Below are 19,429 nucleotides of genomic sequence, written 5' to 3'. Positions count from 1 at the left end.
CAGCAGTACAAGTTCGATATAGTAGAATTAAAATAGAATACATTTAGGCGCTGTAGAAAGTGTAAGTGCAGCTGCTAATTGGAACCGCTCACACAGTGCCCTAGTCGACAGCTGTAAACTAGGTAAAGTAGTTGAAGAATAAAAATAATAATATTCCGGGAATTTCTCCCAGAGTTTCTACAGGTGTTATTCCTGAGATTTCTGCGAGAGCTCGTCCAACACGCTTAAACCGCTCAGCACCTAAAATGTGTAAGGCCTACTCATAAGCGCATAATTTCCAGACCACACAAAAATGTGTAACAGTTACACATTCTCGTACACTAGATGCGAAATTTAATTTTTTTTTTTGATTACCAAGGTCACTAGTAAACCTAGCTAGATTGCGGTACATTTTTTTTTGCGAATTTTACGCTTTTGCGGACGCAGGAGCTGATTTTCTGAATGTGTAAGTGTAACACAGTTTTGGTGTAGTCTGGAAATTATGCACTTTAGTGCTGAGCGATCTTAGCGTGAAGGATTTCTTAAGATTGATTGATTTGTCTTCATTAAAGAGACCCTTGGCTGGTTCGTCTCTAATAGATTTCTTAAGAAGTTTTCCACGAATTTTCCAAAGCAATTTCTTCTTCAAGCAATTTCCGTGAGCTTTCTTCTAGAGAAGTCTCCCTGGATGGGATATTTCCGGAAGGTTTCTTTTGAAGTTTAACCAGAAATTTCTCTCAGAGTTTCTCCTGGTACTTCTGGATTGCAGAAGTATTTTGGATTTACTGACTACTTGTATTCTACCGGTCACTTCAGTATGGCCTCCAAAGTAGCCGTTTTATAAAAAGAGTAACTCTAAAATAAGCTGAAACATGTTTAGTAAAGGCGCGATTCCTCATTGTTACCAGCTACTCAATGACATTCATTTTTTGACAATTAAGTTGACTTTAATATGAAAACGGCTACTTAAGTGACCGGTTCTTGTCAAGTTTTTGTCGTAGTTTTCCAGATTTACCTGATTGTTTTTGCAAATTTTCTAATGATTATTCCCAGAGCTTTTCCCGGAATCCCTGCCAGAAGTAGTCCCGAGACTATGGATGCTCCTTTTGGAATTTCTTTAACAGTTGCTCCCGAAGTTTTTGAAGGGCTTTTTTCTTGGAATTTCTCATGAGACAACTTACGAAATTTTTCATAAGAAATTCCCGGAGAAACTTCGGAAAGAATCCAAATGAAATCTTACGTGAAACTCCGCAAAGACTTATTGGAGAAACTTCGGAAAAAATTCTGAGATAAACTAAAACATCTCAGAAAAAAGTTCTGGGAGTAACCTGGGGAGGAAATATTAAGAAAATTCGAAGAGGAACGCTGAAATCTTCTAGGAGAAATTATGGGAGGAACTACGGGTGAAGTCCCGCGAGAAATATCTGGAAACTCTTTGGATGAACTTCTGAAAAAATCTCGCAAAAAATCCGAGAATGATTATTGGAAAGTTCCGGGAAACTACTAAACGAAATTCCAGAAGGAACTTTGGACACATTTTGGAAGAAACTCCGGGAGGAATCCAGCGAGACACTCTGAAAGCATATCGGGAAACCCTCTGGAGCGAGGTACACCAGCAGAGACCGCGTTGAAAACTCCTGCAGAAATCCTGGGTGGAACTCTGGTAGAAATCCCAGGAAGAACTCTCAGAGATCCAGAAACAACGAAAAAATCTCGGAAAGAACTATTTATGGGAGCAAATCTGTAAAAAAAAATCCTCTAGATGGAAACTGAAGAAAGCCAGAAAACAGCTGCGACAAACTTCCAGAAAAAAAAAACTTCAAAAAATTCAGAGAAAAATTGTCTGTAAGAATTTTTTGGATGACCAAGGATATCCCGACTGATCTGATATTGTCTATTAACTTACTGGACTTGATAGATTACAAATCGTAGCTTTGTATGATGAAAGAAGTTACCATTGCACCCGTAGATTTTAGGATCTAAACTCAAGAACAGTTTGGATGACCTAGAATATCCCAACTGATCTGATAATGTCTGTTGCACTTTCAGAAGACTTACTGGACATGATAGATTACAAATCGTAGCTTTGTATAATGAAAGAAGTTACCGTTACACCCATAGACTTACGGATCTAAACTCAAGAATAGTTTGGATGACCTAGGATATCCAGAAAAAATAATTTTCATAATATTCTACCATTTTGATGCTATTGACCACCAAAACTACAAAAAAAAAAACGTAGAAAAACTCCATAATAACGCTTGGAAAAATTTCGGCTTCAAAAGGTTAAACGGTCATATGGTCTGTGGGATTACTGTTTGGACTCCTGAATGGTTTTCTCTTGATTTCAAGTGTTTGGATGTCATTTATTTTAAAAAGAAATTTTCTCAATGCCATTTCTTGCAATAATTAGGGTCTGGGACCATTTGGGCAGGAGCACCTATTTTGGGCACTTGCTGCTATAACTCAGTCAATTTCAAACCGATTGACTTGAATTTTTGAACACAGCTAGATACTGCGCCTTCCTGGTCGTGTTTCAAAAATCAAGTCAATCGGTTCAAAATTGACTGAGTTATTGCAGCAAGTGCCCAAAATAGGTGCTCCTGCCCAAATGGTCCCAGACCCTACCCAAAAGTACTCTGAAAAACATCGCAATTTTGAATTGTTTTTTGTTTTATGTCCGGAGAAGTTTTGGAAAAAAGTTCTTGTAATGATTCAGTGTTATCGGTGGATTTTTTTGTGTAATGCTTGACTTACATACGAAAAGGGCGTAGCTGCCTTTGTGAATTTCTGCTTCCCTTGTTCCTCCTGGGCGTATTTTCCATTATTTATAAAATATCTTACCAGTAACAGACAGATGATTTCCCTATATCCTATATCTGATAACGGGATAAGTTTTTATAAATAAATTAAAATACGCTTAGCAGGGACGGAACAAGCTGAGGCGTGCAATGATTGCTTCGCCCTTTTCACATGTTGATCTCGAATGAACCTTGCGCATTTCCGTTAAAATTGTTATTTAATTTTCCGACAATGGGGTGTTAAGGGACGGAAAAAAATTTCGTCCCCATTTATTTATAAGTTCAACTTCTTAAAACTTTCAGGAAAAGCAGTCCGATCATTGTCTTGCTGCATGCTACGCATATAGATTTCAAAATTTGACGATTTTTTGTAGAAATTGAAGATATTTAACAAAATGTTTGAATTTTCAGAAAATATGAAAATGGGGTGTTAAGGAACTTAAAAGGATAAATGTAAAAGTTCATTCATTTCAAAGAAAGATAAAAATTGATAAATTGTAAACAGTGACTGTAATATTTCTTTAACATCGCCGAAAAAGATTATCAATGTCCTTAAGATGCAGGAACAGTTTCATTGTAATCTACCTTTGTATATGAGTTTTTTTTTTTGCTAAAGCCTGGAAATCTGAAAAATACCGTCAATTGTATCTGAAAGGCTTAAAATTAAAACAAACACATTATTCACAATTATTTTTTAGAGTTACAAAATTGAACAGTTCAGACTGACCAACAGATTGTAAATTAAAGATGTGTATTGACAGTTTTTTGCTCACTTAAAAACTCTTTTATATTGAAATGTTTTATATGCAAGCATCATTAGATGGCCCAATTTATAAACTGAATTCAACGCTGATATTTCCATTCTGGAGCATCGCTGATAGGTCGTTTTTTAGATTCTGAGATATTTAAGCAGCCATGTGTCATCTTCATGAACACTTACTTTTGCAATAGTTATTGACAGTCTGGTTTACATAATATATGGAACAAGTGAGCATATTCCACATTTTCAAAAAGCTGTCACGTTTTAACGCCAATAATCGATAATATTCAAATAAGAAAACACATGGAATATCTATTTTGAATAATACGCCTTCATTAAAACATAACATAACACCTAAAGAACACAAACTTCTATAAAGAGGGAACTACAGTGGCATTGAGTATAAACATTTGATCAATTTTCTAACTATATGTATCTATCTAACACTTATTTTTGAAGATCTATATTGTATTAGTTGAATTTATCATCCATAGCAACTGTTGAGACGCTTATGGCCCAAAATGAAATCCGTAACATGTCATTCATAGAAGTTACTGTTATACAATGAATCAATTGCCTCAAAACTTCGTGATATAAATAAAAAAAAGTTATATGAGAAATTTCATCCCCTAACACCCCACCAGTTTATGAAACTAAACTTTTTTCTCAAAAATTGTCGGTGTTAGAAAACCACCTTAGTAACATCAAATATTTTACCCTAGTTTCGTTTGAAATTAGTTGTAGAACACCTTACGATTACTCACATATTTTTCCTAATTATATGTCTGACCTTACAAATGAATGTTTCAATGGTAGCGAAATTGAGAAAAAGCAAGGCCGTTTTATTTTTAATGTCTAGTGTCCAGTTAAAAGCGTATTTTTATGAGTGGTAATGCTTATAGTATACTTTTATTTCCAACACACATTGGAAGCGAATTTGGTATAAGTGAATCAATTTTGATACGGTTCAGCGATTTTTTAAAGTAGCATGTGAAGATAAATCCCTTAACACCCCATGAGTTCTTAACACTCCATTTTACGGTAGTTTTGGAAAAGTATGTAAATTTTATAAACTTTAGGGTTAATTTCAGAAAAATCTGGAAAACTCAGGGAATTTTATTTTGTTCTTTAAATAGATACCCGCCAAACCATGAATGTTACTATTCCTGGCCATGCCCACATTTAATGTAGCTTAACTGGGAGGTTCGGAGAGGTATTAGGTTCGTTAGGGATTTAACGTTTTGTACATCAAACCAATGCCAAGTTATGCAGTCGAAGACATACTACACCATCACCAAGAGAGAATATCGCTGTTGAATATAGATTTCGAGATTCCCTGGGTTACATACAAACTGGTGAAATATTCTCTTACTTTTTTATATTTTCATTTGGGCTACCTTGTACAATCGAGGAAAGATCGCAATATTTGTTATCTTTTCAGACAGCGGGTATTGGCCCGCCATGGCTTTTGTGCCCGCACAGAAGGGGTAAATCCCTATGTCCTATCCCAGGAAGAAGTTCGTCAACGGAGTGACATTAACTTTCTTAGCAACGTCACTCCCAACGTATTTGTCTAGTATTTCTATTATACTCTATACGTCGCGGTTGATACGAGATGTCTCCGGTTAAAGATTTTGAATGTTCAATGATGCTGCACTGTTAGCCTGGACCCTTCAATACTTGTATTGCATTTTTGATGCACTGCAAGCATTGATAATGTCAAGTTAAAAGATAGAAGTAGTTGATTTTATCATTTTCCAGGATTCTTCCAAGTGATGGCTGTGTATGTTTTGAATTAGAAGTTGAATAACCTTGTTGATAATTTGTAGTGAAAATTACGTCGGTGCGGCGCTACATTTGTGAAATTTTTAAAAGGTGTCGCAACAGCAAAAAGTTTGGGAACCACAGATTTCGTTTTTTGTTTAAAAAAAGCTTATGGGTAAAAAACTTTTGTAAATTCCATGATAATCATGTGAATTCCCGTTTCATGTTTTATATTCTACTAGCTGTACCCGGCAAACTTTGTATTGCCTACTGCGTTTTTTGACGTTTTATGTTTCTAGCCAAGACCCCGGTCAAAATGTACGGAAAATCAATTTTCAAGAACTGTCAATGTTTCCATGTTTTTTGCCTCATAAACCTTCCTTGGGTGAAAACTAACGGAACAAAACTAAGATGACTCAAATCTGACCTTCCGTTCGCAAGTTATGCGCGGTCCCACGTATGCCACTGCATTTTTATATATATAGATCATAAGTCAATGTGATTACGGGACTTATCGTGACGTGACAGGGTTCCGTATGTATATTTCTTCCGTCTCATTTTTCTTATTCGTCCTTGCTGATGCGAGTCGTGAAAGAAGCAGCAAATGGTGCATAGCGAAAAACTGAACAGTGCTGTGAATTGTCACGGCCATCACGAGATAATCGTTGGATTCGATTTCCCAAAATGACACGTATTTTGTGGATTTCATCCTTCACCTCTTTGCAGCGACAGAAGTTGCTGAGTGTGATTCAGGTGGATTGCAAGAGAGTCAATCTCTCTGAGCAGTGATGCATGACAGGTAAAGTGAGAGGGTTTCACGTAGACAGGGCGCACTGTGTGGTGCGCTTTGTGAGCGCGTTCTATAGAGCTATACGACACGAATATGTTTTGTGAAGTAGTAGTGCCGTGCTGATACTGATCCGTATGCATCGCTTCGCATATGTTGTGCGTGTCATTTCTTCACGCAGTAAGAGGTGCAAAAGAGAGACATGAAACGCGATCCTGAAGACATGACATGACACTAGGTTGAGTAGCTCACAAATGGAGCTCTCGAACTCTGTCAGCTCTCACGTCTTGCAAATGAAAATGACCGTCGTAGTCTATCAATATCGGTTGAAAACTGTAACTGTGATTGAGGCTTAAGGACAAACATCTTGAAATACCGCTTCAACAGTGCGTCAGAACTTCAAGGTCTACAAATCTCAAGAAGCAAGCTTCAAACAACAGTGATCTTTTTATTTTATTCTTGCTCACTTGTAGTGAGCTTAGAATAAGATGATCAGGTGCGCTGGTTTTGTTAACGAAGAGATTTGTGCGCTCGAAATTGCGAGTAGGTGCCGAAGTCGGTCATTGTGGCGGCCATTTTGGGATTCCAACAAGTATGTACTTAACAGCGCTGCACCAAGCACCCGCATTTTGAAAAATATGTTGCTAGCTGGCAATACTACTCAAAGGAAATAAATCAACATACTCACCTTTGATCCACAACCTTTACACAAAGAACTGTAAAATGTTGCAATTCCAGCTGAGCCGAAACTTTTCATCCAAGGTTCAAACAAACCGGAAACCGTTCCAAATCGCATTGAAGTGATCCCCGAAAATAAAAAGATGCTCTGTAATTCCACCACCTCCCTTCATCCCCTCCTCAACGGAGGAGACGTTCGGTGGTGGTGAAAGAGCCCCATCGTCACGCGAATGTATTATTCAAAACAACCGTAAAACCTTTATATTCTCATTTTTTCACTCAACGCATACCTACCACCGCACCACCGTTGTTGCGGGAGGAGTGACTCGACAAAATTGTTTCGCTGCTGTCTGATGACGACGATGCGATGGTTGTTGCCCGACCCGACCAGCTGGGAAGTTGCTCATCCTACCGTTAGGCCTCGCCGAGCTCTCGAGCTGTGAATCTCTTTCTTCGCCCTTAACCGTTAGGTCTTGTTCTCAAGTGGAAGCAGGTCGTCGCGCAAGAAAACTGGTTTTCGGCCTTCCACACCAAGTGTGGATCGAGCTGCTGAATGTGGAGGAACCTTTATGGCTCACTATGCTGCTGGTACCAGGCTGAGTGCTGATGTTGCTGTTAAGGCAGAGGAGTCTTCCCACCAACCCAAATCTGTCATCGTCGTCGTCGCCGGTCGCTGATGCTGCTTGCTGGAATGTTGCACAGCAATTTCTCCTGCAATTTTTCAGCGTATCCAATCGTTGTTGGTATCCAAGTCTTTGGATCTCCGGGAAAATATCCGCTTTGTTGTCATTATAATGTCCCGGATTTTTTGCTTCCTTACTCATCTTCACTGGCTGGTGAATAACTTCCGTTTTCGGCTGGAAATTCCCTATTTTGGTCTGCTCTGCGGTTATCATTTATCATCATGGCCGTCGGCGCGGGTTGCCTCCTGCTGCTGGTTGTAGCTTAAGGCGAATAAATGCGAACGAACGTCTCTGTGCTGTATCGTCTTTCCAATGTGGGTTACAGCTGAAGGAAGAGCAAGAATCGATTGGCGATGGTCAAGAAACCGCAAACCAAGGACCAAACTGGTAAGAAGAGACTGGTACGGTTAAATCTAACGGGAGATGTTTCTTGAATGGAATGGAAGGTCGTTTTTACCTTAAATTGACACTACAACAAGTCTTGAAGAAGTTTTTTTGCTGTATGTTCAAGTACATAAGTACATTTCTAGTCTGAATAACAGCTTGAAGTTATCTTTTACGTCTACAACATATTTTTATAAGTATAACTATTGTTGAATCGAAACTAATATTTTTTAATATTTTTATCTCTCTCATTTCAGGTATGTTTACAACACTAGAACCAACCAGGAAATCATTGTTCCGACCAACAGCATGACCAAACGGAAAGTATCTACCATTATACCAGGAAGTAATTTTCCAGATCGAAAACAGCAATCCGCCTTTGACCCATCCATCAAACGCGCAAACCTAGGTAAAAGATTTCCAATCACTTCAAAGGTTCTCGCAAAAGGCAAAAGAAAACCCTTCAATCGATCGGTTTCGAAACTGTTTTCGATCGCTCTGCTTCCTATATACATACCCAGCTGTACACAGCAGGTTACATTGCGATTGCAACTCTCGATTCACTCACTTTGATTTTTCAAGTACCGTCGATGGGGGTGACAATGGGTCTGGGGGGTGAGATTGGGTCAAAACAGAGAAACATAAAATTTGAAATAGCTCAATAACTATCGATAATTTATATTGAAAACTTTATATTATTTCAAAGGGGAGATGTTTTTACACGTCATGATGCAGAATAAGATGTTTTGCAATAATCGTTCTTTGTTAAATTTGTGGCTAAACTTATATGATGAAACTACTAGTAAATCACTCTGAATAAATTTCTCCTTCATATTGTTTAATACAAGTACCTAACCATAAATTTTCTTATAAGTGGTTAGCTGTAGGTATTACCTGGTTGATGTAATAAAAAAAGCGGGCTGTCATTGCTCTTTTTATTTAAAAACTTAATATTTTCGACCCTATGTCTAAATATTAAGAATGGGGGTGAGATTGGGTCAAGCAAGTATCGAGTGCACATAACCTTAACTAAAAATTCAACTTGTTATCCAGTCCCCATTTGACGTTAGAGTGGTGCCATGTTTACCGTATTTTCACTAAAGCACGCTTTCTTTCAAAAATATGTCGAGAAGCGTCAAACGAGTGTGTTAATACGTTTAGTGCCTAAAATCATTTATAACAATACACCCATGCGTGTGGACAGCTCCTCTAATCATCAGCTAATCTTTAGTGTACTGCAATATCGGAAGCTCACAAAATAGACTTAACATAATATTTGAACGACCCTCTATCTTGAGATGGAGTGATTTGCTTTAGTAATATAGAGGCCAATGATCATGTACATAGGAGTTTATAACGGAGGCTTTGGTTAGACATTTCTTATGCAGTATACAAAAACTAGCATGTTTTTTTTACAATCAATCTTTCATTCTTTCTTCGCCCCTCTCTCATTATAATTTCTCCTCCTCTCATGGAGGTTGAAACTCTTAATGAGGATTAATATGATGGCCTAAAATGATGATACAGTATACAAACGTTATTTTATCAAATTTCGACCATTTTTCCGTTGTATTAGCCCTTTTAGGTGGATTAATCATCTTTTAAAATTATCTATGCTTTTATTCGTCATGATAACATTGTGTATTAAGTAGGTTTACTATATATGATCAATAAAATTAATTTATATTCTTAGATAGGTGATTTCGAATACTTTGACCCATTCTCACCCCCTCTAAGGGGTGAGATTGGGTCAATTTTCATTCATTTGTAGTTTACTAAGCAATTCATATAACGTGATATTTTCTTGCTAAACTATCATTACCACATAGGAGAGTATACATACCAAATAAAAAGTTACTCCGACTTCAATTGCATTTGTTATTTAACAAACAATCTTTGAGTATCGTTTTTTGACCCATTCTCACCCCCAACGACGGTACATGTTCTTCCTTACATATCTGCCCGCCGGCTGCTGCTCCATTTCTTCACCACGCTTCGTCGTCCCTCGATTGAATGGGAGAATGATGCAGCCAGCAGCATCCCAGATTCAAGAAACCTGCAATCGCAGGTTTGTTTGCGTCCCCCCATTTATGTCTCTGTTCGCTCTGTTCTCTGTTTGGAACAAAACAGCATACAAAAGCAAACCACAAAAAGGTACCCCACATCACAGCACAGTACTAAGTGCGAATCGAGCTCACTCACAACACAAGAGACTATCACCCATCTGTTTGCGCACAATGGTCGCGAAAATCGTTTGTTTTTGGTCAAAATTATTTTTAACTAGCTGTCCCTAGTCAACTCCGAATCTCCGTTCAAAATGTATGAAATTTCAAAAACTCAAATGATGATAATGATGATTGTGTACCCACCATCAGCGCAAGGATTACCCATGGCTGCAGAGTCATACCAGAAGGGAATGATCTGCCTGATGGTTTGTTGTAGCAGGGTAAGCAAAATTCACTGGAAACCTTCGGAAGACAACACGATGGTTGTTATCTCGTGACAAAGTCTGGCCACCCCACGAACATTTGTCCAGAAACCAGTTCATTTAGCTTCCTTAGGCTACCCGTCCCAAAATCTCCTTTTATCATGTAATTTAAATATAATTAATTATATAGTTGTCCAATTACCTGATTTTACCTGAAATAATAAATATTATTATGATATATAATTACAACTTTATTTACCTGAACAGCGCTGAAACAAATAGTTATTATATTAAAGTTATAGTTTAAATCAAGCGATAATATTGAAACAAATGGAGTATTAGTAGTGAAAATACAAAATAAAACAAAACATTAAAAAAAAACAAATTTTGGTCTTGTAATTTTTCTGCATTTAAATTATTGGAGCTGGAGAATTACGAAATCACAATTTATTATGGTATCTTACGCCGTAACGTACCATTAGAAGGTGATCTACCCGCGCTACGGGTATGAAATTTCAAAAACTCAATTTCCATGTTCTTTGCTTCACAAACCTTCCTTGGATGAAAACTAACAGAACAAAATAGACTAACAGACCCAAATAGGACTCTCCGTTCGCAAGTTATGCGTGGTCCCACGTATGCCACGTATGCAAGAATCATACATACTATCACTCAGTTGCAATGAGTTACATTCACTTGCTATCTTCTCAACTCAGAAGCATGCTTTCATAAAACGGTGTATAAAGGACTTTTTCCTCGTAGTTTTATCTACAAGTTTACCGAGTATAGTAAGTGTTGCACATGCATACCAAGGTCGTGATAAAGCTATGAAGCAGATTCTCCATGTAGTGAATGCAAATTACACTCACTTCGTCGAGAGCCGTTTCCATAGCTCAGTCACGACTTTGGAATGCGTGTGCGACCCTTAGTTAATTCGGCAAACTTTAGAACCCGAGTTTCAACATTAGCAACAATACCATTCCAATAATGCAACATGTGTTCAGTAATAAGGATTCTAGTATGTTCCTTGTGTACTAGTACTTTCCAGTCTTCGAAGAGTTAGTACATCCATGGACCCCTAACCAGTGTTGGTAAAACTCAAATTCTCAAATCTCATGCTTGAGTTGTTTCACGCGCGATTCTTGATTCGCCAAACTCATAACTCATTGCGTTATTTCTTGGTGTTCTTATTATTTACATCGAAGTGTTTAGTATTATACGAAAGAACAAAAGCAAACCTATCGAACAACAACATTGGATGTCGTTCAAATTGGTTTGGATTCATTTTACAAGCGAACGATATTTCGGCGCTTGACTCGTGAGAGCGAGATTTTGCATGAAAATCTCGCGCGTGAGAAAATGAATCAGAATCGCGCGCGAGTTTGCTCACGTAGGAGCGGTTCATGAGTGTGCTTTAAGTGTAATTTTACCAACACTGCCCCTAACCCAATTCGATTTCCTTTGCATTAAGTTTAGCCTCAGATGGTGTGGTTTTTAACTATATGTATAGTAAAGTTGGTAAACTTATCCCCGGAACAGGTGGTCCGTAGTGCTATTCTAAGCCGGCAGCTACACGGGCAATATCCGGCCTTAGATAATATTAAGTTTTTCTCAATAAGTCCTTAGTTTACTTTTTTTTTTCCTGAAATGAAAATAACAAACTCTCGTAGCTTCACAAGGAATTACCTACTTTAGAAATACGCATGGAGAACTGGATCTATTTTTTTTAGAAAACCCACGGTTTCCATAAAAAATAATCCGAAAAAAAAAACCGGAATTTACAAAAAACTAAAAATATAAATTTTGAATTTGTTCCACATATTGGCACATATTGTATCGTATAGACCAACCAGACGCTTGAGTTGTGTACGGAGAAATGTTGTTAGTAAAAAGAGAATCGGATTAAGTACTGTTCCTTTTAATTCCACTAAGAGTTTACATCCTTTGACGGAAACGTAGTCGACCTCAACTAGCAGCGCAGCACACTGCGATTTTGACGAGCTTGCAGACAATTTGGTTGGAGGCTCGCTGTCACATTTATGTACACATGAGCAATGGGAAACTTTGATAAGAATGGGTGACAAAATTTTGAAAGACAAAATGTCGAAAGACAAAATGTTGAAAGACAAAATGTCGAATGCCAAAACGTCGAACGCCAAAAAGTCGAAAATATAAAACGTTGAAAAGTGAAAGATTGGGTTTTCCTTTAAAGAATGAATAACTGCTTATATTGCTCGTTTTCGACGTTTTGTTCTTTCGACGTTTTGGCATTCGACGTTTTGTATTTCGACGTTTCCTCCCTAATGAGTAGTACGCAGACGTCAAATCAAATGGGGCTTGCTGTGTTAAATTTCTTGACCATTCCGGTCACGGAAAAATAATGCACTGAACGAAAATTACTTGAGCGATTCCGTTTGAAGTGCATTCCTCGCATAAGCCATTTGCCTAGTTTACCCGTTTTTGACGTATTATTCTTTTGACGTTTTGGCATTCGACCTTTTGACATTCGATCTTTTAACTTTTGACGTTTTGGCATTTGACGTTTTGTCCCTAAGCTACTTTAACCCTCGAGCGATCGCGCTGTTGTATTTTGTACAACATGTTAGAAAAATCTCGCTTTTGGTATTCAGCATTAGCGTGGTGCTGGCGGTGGTAGCCAATCGCGCGAGTTACGGAAGGTTAACATTCCGGTGGCATCAAAGTTATGCCAAACTAACATGGCTACGGTTCATAGCGATCATTTCAGTTATTTTTGTGATTCATTGGTTTTTCCACAAATTACATAATGAAACAAAAACATAATGTTCTTCATGAACTGTTAAACAAAATGCTAAACAAAATCGTCGATAAGCCAGTATAACTTTCACTCAGACCAACAACTAAAAAAACAAAGTTTGCTGCATGAATTGATTACCAAAAAAATCCAATAGGTTCTGGGCACCGTTTTTTTTTCAGTCAATTTCTCGTAGCATTGAGGTGTACCATAAAAAACAAACCGCAAGCGAAGATTGATTGGTGATTGTGATAGATTTTGTCAAACTTGAAAGTCCTGAATTTTACGACATTTTCCAAACCGTACAATGTCCACCAACCGTTAAAAAAAGCTTGCATTATGGAGCACATGGATAACTTCGAAGATAAGCAGCAAGCTTAGATTCAATGACTGTTGCACCACTTGCAGGAAATTTTACAAACCTTACAATGTCTGTCAACCGTTAAAAGGACTTTTCGTTGGATTGTGCAGCACCATGCATATAAGCGGACAAAAACCGCAAACGTAGACTCATATCAGTTGATATAATTTCTTTAGCACTTGAAAGGCCTGATCTCCAGAAAATTTTGCAAATTTTAGTATGTCGTACAACTTCAAAAAGATTTTCTCGTAGCATTGCAAAGTAGCTTGGATAACAATGATCATAAAAAACCAAGCGTAGATTCAAAGGTGTTTGTGGCAGATTCTCTAGAACTTGAAAGTTCTGAACTTCAGGATATTTTGCAAACCTTACAATGTTGCACAACCGTAACTCTGAAAGCTACGGTCAAAATCTACAAAATTATGTTGAACTAGCTGTCCCTGTAAACGTCGTACTGCCTGCCTACTATGTTTTTGACGTGCAATTCTGTAGAGAAATGACCCGCAAAATCGAATTTCAAACTTTCCCGTTTTTCTTGCTTTCGCGGTTGTTTATCACAATTTTTTTTTTTGCACGAACACGTCGGAGCGCTGCCCAAACGCAACAGTGAAAGAATTATGTAGATTCGTTGACCCGTTCTCTATTGTGCCATTGTGTGCAAAATTTCGTAAGAATCGGTTCAATGATGACTGAGTTATAGCAAAAATCTGCCCCTGCCAAAAATAATAGGGTGTAAAAGTCACTTATTTCAACACGCTATCAAAAGAGATAATGGTGCGAAAGGGCGGTGTACGTTAGTGTGTGTGTATTTAGTTTTGGAGAGGGACTTTAACCTAGTGGTCATTCGTCCCTCGGTGTACGTTAGTACATCTTATAGTATACATAAGTGACCCGATTTTGTCAGCCCCTTTTCGGAACACATTTTTTGCAATCTTAAAAAACTTAAACAATTTTTCCAACTTTTTATCCCTCTATGTTCTGCATCACAGCTGTAGTTTGATGATAAAAATTATTAAGTGGCTCAAAATGTGACCGTAAGATAATGAGAGCAAAAAGTTTGTCGCGAAATGGGGCTGACAAAATCGGGTCCTTACTGTAATTGTTTTTGTATGTCTACAAACACTGCAAGGTTTCAGTGTTGCCAGTTATGAAATTCATTAAAGTTTAAATATCTTGCGTTGAAGTCAACGAATTTTTAAACTTTTTGCATAAATATAAAGCTTAATATAATATGTTTCGATCACCTGAACATTTTTTTTTTGTATCAAATTAGTAGGACTTGAGATATTGTTAATTACATTGGCCAATCACCTTAAATTTAGGCAAAATTTCCAAAAAATAATGAAGATTTGTATCTATTTTAGTGAAAAAAAAAAATCAATTTAAAATAAAATTTTCTCAACGTGCATTTGAAATATTACATGTTAGCCAGTTACAGTAAAAATTTCAGCTCTATCGGAGCATTGGTTACGGAAATAGTGATGTATGAAGGGAGCAAAACTGCTTAAAAATAGAACAAAAATCGATTTCAAATCGACACATGCCATGTCCAAAGGAAAGTATTATGAAAAGTGAATGTACCTCAATTTTTTTCGCTTGAACCGCATTTTTGGATCTCTAGATTAAGAATATGTGCGATTTTAAATCATCCATCTTGAGTTTTTTTTTTCATACATTTTTATATGGGATGAAATTGACCTTGAAATGACTTTTTTCGACATTTGTATGGAAAAATAGGAAAAAATCAAAAATATCAAAAAACCCAAGATGAAATATTTTAAGCCGCACAGATTCTGAAACTACAAGTCCAAACTTATGATCCTGGGGAATAACATTTGGGGTACATTCATTTTTCATAACACTTCCCTTTGGACATAGGGTGCGACACCCTTGTATGGAAACTCGAAAAAAAAATCCGGGTCAGGTTTTTTTTACGCGGGGGATACGTACCGCGTAAAAAAAACTCAGTTCAAAATTCATAAAACCGCGTAAAAAAGTCCCATCATTTCTCGACGAATCATGTAAAAATAAGACGATGATTTTTTTTGTATGGAGTTTTAATTAACGCGGCCGCGTAAATGAAAACCGCGTAAAAAAAACCTGACTGTATTTTTTTACCTTCACATTTTCGAACTCAGGGCATGATTCTACACTACACTAAAAATGATCATCAGCTTATCGAGCTCAAAAATGCTGTAAATTATTTAATGGATATAAATATGCTTTGTCCCCCTAAATTTAACGAATTTCCCACTATGCATCATCGTCAAGATGTGCAAGAATCGACGTCACTTCATTGCTGCATGTATCCCCAATCACTCCCCGTCGTCATCGTCGCTCTCCAGCCCATCGCCCGCTTCCCAAAAGCGCAGTGCTGTGAGAGAGAGATCTCCAATCATCTGGAACAACCACGGGCACGAACGAAGATGAGACACAACCCACAAGAACAATAACCCGTTCACATCGCTTCGCGTGGTGCTGGTGACGTCCTACATCCAATCCAGTCTCGCGCAATGAAAAGAACACTCGCTCGCGCGAGTCTTTTTCGAATACACGATTATCGGTGTTCTGCTTCGTCTTCATCTTCGTGACAGCAGCAGCTCGCGACGACGACGACGCGGGGAGAACAAGAATACCGTTACTTTGACCGATTATATAACGGTAGTGTGTACTACAACGCAACCCAAGCAGCAGGCAGCAGCAGCAGCAGCGCAAAGGCAAAAGTACCTCTTTCTCTTGCACCAGAAATTAAGCTTCCTCTTTGCCGCGCGCGTCGCTTCTTGCGAGGCATCGTCGTTCCGTCCCCCACCCAGTTCGGAGTTGTTGCAACAGAATTCGGGATCGGGGGGACTCATCGGCCTTTCTCTTTTGACCGCGATGTTCGCGTCGTCGTCGTCGTTACCCGAAATTCCGGATTACCTCCCCCCTCCCACAGCCCGATTCCGCGCGCGACATAAAAAGAGTTGTTTGCGTCGTACCGTGCTTTAATGCACTTTCTTTCTCTTCCCGTTCCCGAGTTTTTCGTGAGTTGATCCAATTTCTTCGCTCGGCTTAGCCAGAGCCAGCGAACAACGGTATATACGCACTTTGGCGTTGGAGGGTCCCCGGTCGGGAGGGGACCACCGGGTGGCGTTCAAAGAGAAAGATCGAAATGAGGTCAAGCTCGTTGATGATCCGTTTGGTTTTTGCTCTTGAATGCATTGAATTTGAGTTTGTTGCAACGCCATTTATTGGTACCTACCTAACTGCCTACGTAAGTACATATGTAGGTAAAAGGTAGTTGAATGTTTTTGTTTTTGCGGAAATTTGTCCCGGAGTTGCGGAATCGGGCGGAACCGGTTGTTCGTGTCGTGCAAACTAACTATACGGGATTAAGCGGATTATGTCTTGCTCTGAGCGCTGCTGGATGCAACTGGGTCGGTTGGGCCAGCTCAGTTCACCGGCAAGGATGGGAACACTCACTTGCAAAGAGTTACACTCACTTGCTGTTTTCTCAGCTCAGAAGCATGCAGTCAAAAAACGATGTATGGACGACTTTTGCCTTGTGGTTTTGTCTAAAACTTTGCTGAATAGAGTAGGGGTCGCACACGCATACCGAAGTCGTGAGGGAGCTGCAAAGGCAACTCTCCACGAGGTGAATGTAAATTACACTCACCTCGTGGAGAATCGCTTTCACAGCTCTGTCACGACTTTAGGATTCGTGTGCGACCTCTACTCAATTCGGCAAAGTTTTAGACAAAACCACAAGGCAAAAGCCGTCCATACATCGTTTTTTGATTGCACGCTTCTGAGCTGAGAAAACAGCAAGTGAGTGTAACTCTTTCCAAGTGAGTGTTCCCATCCCTGTTCACCGGAACAAGTAAAGGCAGAGTGATATAAAATTAATAATTAATTTCGATAGAGCCATAAATAAGCTTCCATTTATTGGAATATAATATCCATTTATTTATAATTTTCCGTTTGGATTGGTGAATTTATTTTTTAATACAATACTAATTGGCCTGTGATAACGGATCTTTGCCATTTAACTTTTAATTGTGTCCAAGTTAGTTAACTCTGTATATTATTTATTGGCGAATATAATTAGAATTCACTGACTGACTATATCTCAGATGTACCAACATATACTGATAAAACCAACAAAATTAAATAGGAATCCTATCTAGGATTTGATCATTCTGAGGGAAAATATGTGTAAGGTGTTTTATCCTGACGACCTTCGTCACGATACATTACACCAAAAATGATCAAATAGTTACCCCTGAAGAAGACATAAACTCCTGTTTCGAAACGTCGAGCATATGATAAACCACGTTTTTCCACATAAAAGACTGCGTTGCCGTTGAAATCTTATAGTAGACTCATCAATCGATCCAGCAAAAGATAGTAATTTTCGTTGATGTTTTATGTGACGAACAAATCTCGTGTTACGTTCGAAAAAGGCCAGTAACTATTGCAAACTAACACTGATTTTTTATTTGGGCCTAACTGATATTTTCGAGTTCTCTTCATCGATCCTCTATTTGTGTTATCACAGAATGTGTATTGAGTTTTTCAAAGATTTTTTGGTTTAAATGCGAAGAATACGACTACACTAAATTCTGTTTTTACGCGATGGATGCGTTCGCGCAAAAAAATATCGTGTAAAAAAAGTTCGCGTAACTTTGAGAATTCGCGCAAAAAAAATCCAAAGGAAATTTTTTTACGCGATTTGCCCTCCGCAAATGACCAAAATCGCGTAACTTCGAGAAAATCGCGTAAAAAAAGTCGTGCAAAATAAAATCGCGTAAAAAAAAGTCGTGTAAAAAAAAAATTCAGTGTACATGTTACTGTGGAAACGAAAAGAATAATGATTTTGTTTGTTTTGATCAAGTTTTTAGCGAAAGAAAGAGTCGACGAAGAGAAATCGATCAAGTCAGTGGGGCCCTTATGAAAAATCATTGTCGATATTTCTGCTTTACTAGCGCTCATCTCTATTTTACATTTTAAACTCCTGTCGGATCAGATTGCTTACAATAACTGTTTTGGCTTCGTCTAGGTTTTCCCCATTTAATCCCTAATTTTGAACTAGCTTTTATTCTTCAAGGGATTCCTCTAGGGTTTTATCCAGAAAGGATTCTTTGAGGGATTTTTCCAATAAATTTATCAAATGAATAATCTAATTCCTCTAGAAATAACTCTTCTGATTCATACAAAATTTTCCCCAGGAGTTTATCCAGGTGTTCCATTAGGGATAACTCCAAGGACTCCATCAAGAATTTTGCCAAGGATTCTTCCATAAGTTCTTCAGGACTTTACCCTGAACTTCTTGTAGGAATTGTTCCACGGGTTTTCTTAGAAATTTTACTAGAAATTTCTGCAGAGCTTTTTACATCAACATTATCTTCGAGAAATTCAACAGGGATTCCTCTATAAATTTCACCACGAAATCATTAAGAAATTACTTTGAGATTTCTTCAGGGATTCCTCCAGGTTTTCCACTAGTGATTTCCCAAAGATTCCAGCAAAAATTCCTTTTAGGTTTTTTCCAGGAATTCCTGTAAGTAGTTGTCCAGGAATATGTGCTGATATTCCTTTACAGATTTCTTCAGAGACTCCCCAAGTATTTCACCAGTGTTTGCTCCAGAAATTTCACCAGGGATTTATGCCGGAGTTTCTCCAGAAATTCACATGGGAATTTCTTCAGGACTTTCCCCAAGAATCCCACCAGGAATTTATCTTTCTTTTGCTCTAGGAGTTTCTCCAGGGATTCCTGTGGGAATTACAACAGAGATGCTTTGCAAATTCCTTTAAACATGTATCCACAGAATCCTTTGGGAATTTCTCTTGTACTTTTCCTAGCCGAAACGGATTCGACTCGGGCATACTTGTAGATCAGATAACGATTTAATTTCTTTCGTTGATTGCTGAATCTAGATGTGATTATTCAAGATGCCCAAATTGTTTCCGCTTATGCTGTAGTTTACTGTCATTTTTTTCGGAGCTCAAACTTCATAATTATTATAAGCTACGAGAAGGTTATGTTCCTGTA

The 19,429-nt window shown here is 38.1% G+C and overlaps 1 protein-coding gene and 1 long non-coding RNA gene across 2 annotated transcripts in view; one reads left to right on the top strand and one right to left on the bottom strand.

Moving 5' to 3' along the window:
• Positions 1–12,081, top strand: part of LOC109409584 (maternal protein pumilio) — a 310,089-nt gene extending 298,008 nt beyond the window's left edge. Inside the window, exon 9 of the mRNA XM_062860738.1 lies at positions 8,094–12,081. Within this exon, the coding sequence (XP_062716722.1) occupies positions 8,094–8,111 (18 nt within the window). The 3' untranslated portion in view covers positions 8,112–12,081. The remainder of the gene's footprint in view (positions 1–8,093) is intronic.
• The window catches only part of LOC134292052 (uncharacterized), a 387,121-nt gene that overhangs the window by 129,274 nt on the left and 238,418 nt on the right, over positions 1–19,429 (bottom strand). The gene's annotated exons all lie outside the window — the stretch shown is intronic.

The sequence above is a fragment of the Aedes albopictus genome, chromosome 3 (genome assembly GCF_035046485.1).
Source record: "Aedes albopictus strain Foshan chromosome 3, AalbF5, whole genome shotgun sequence".
Lineage (NCBI taxonomy): Eukaryota > Metazoa > Arthropoda > Insecta > Diptera > Culicidae > Aedes > Aedes albopictus.
This window is presented reverse-complemented; position numbering and strand designations above follow the sequence as displayed.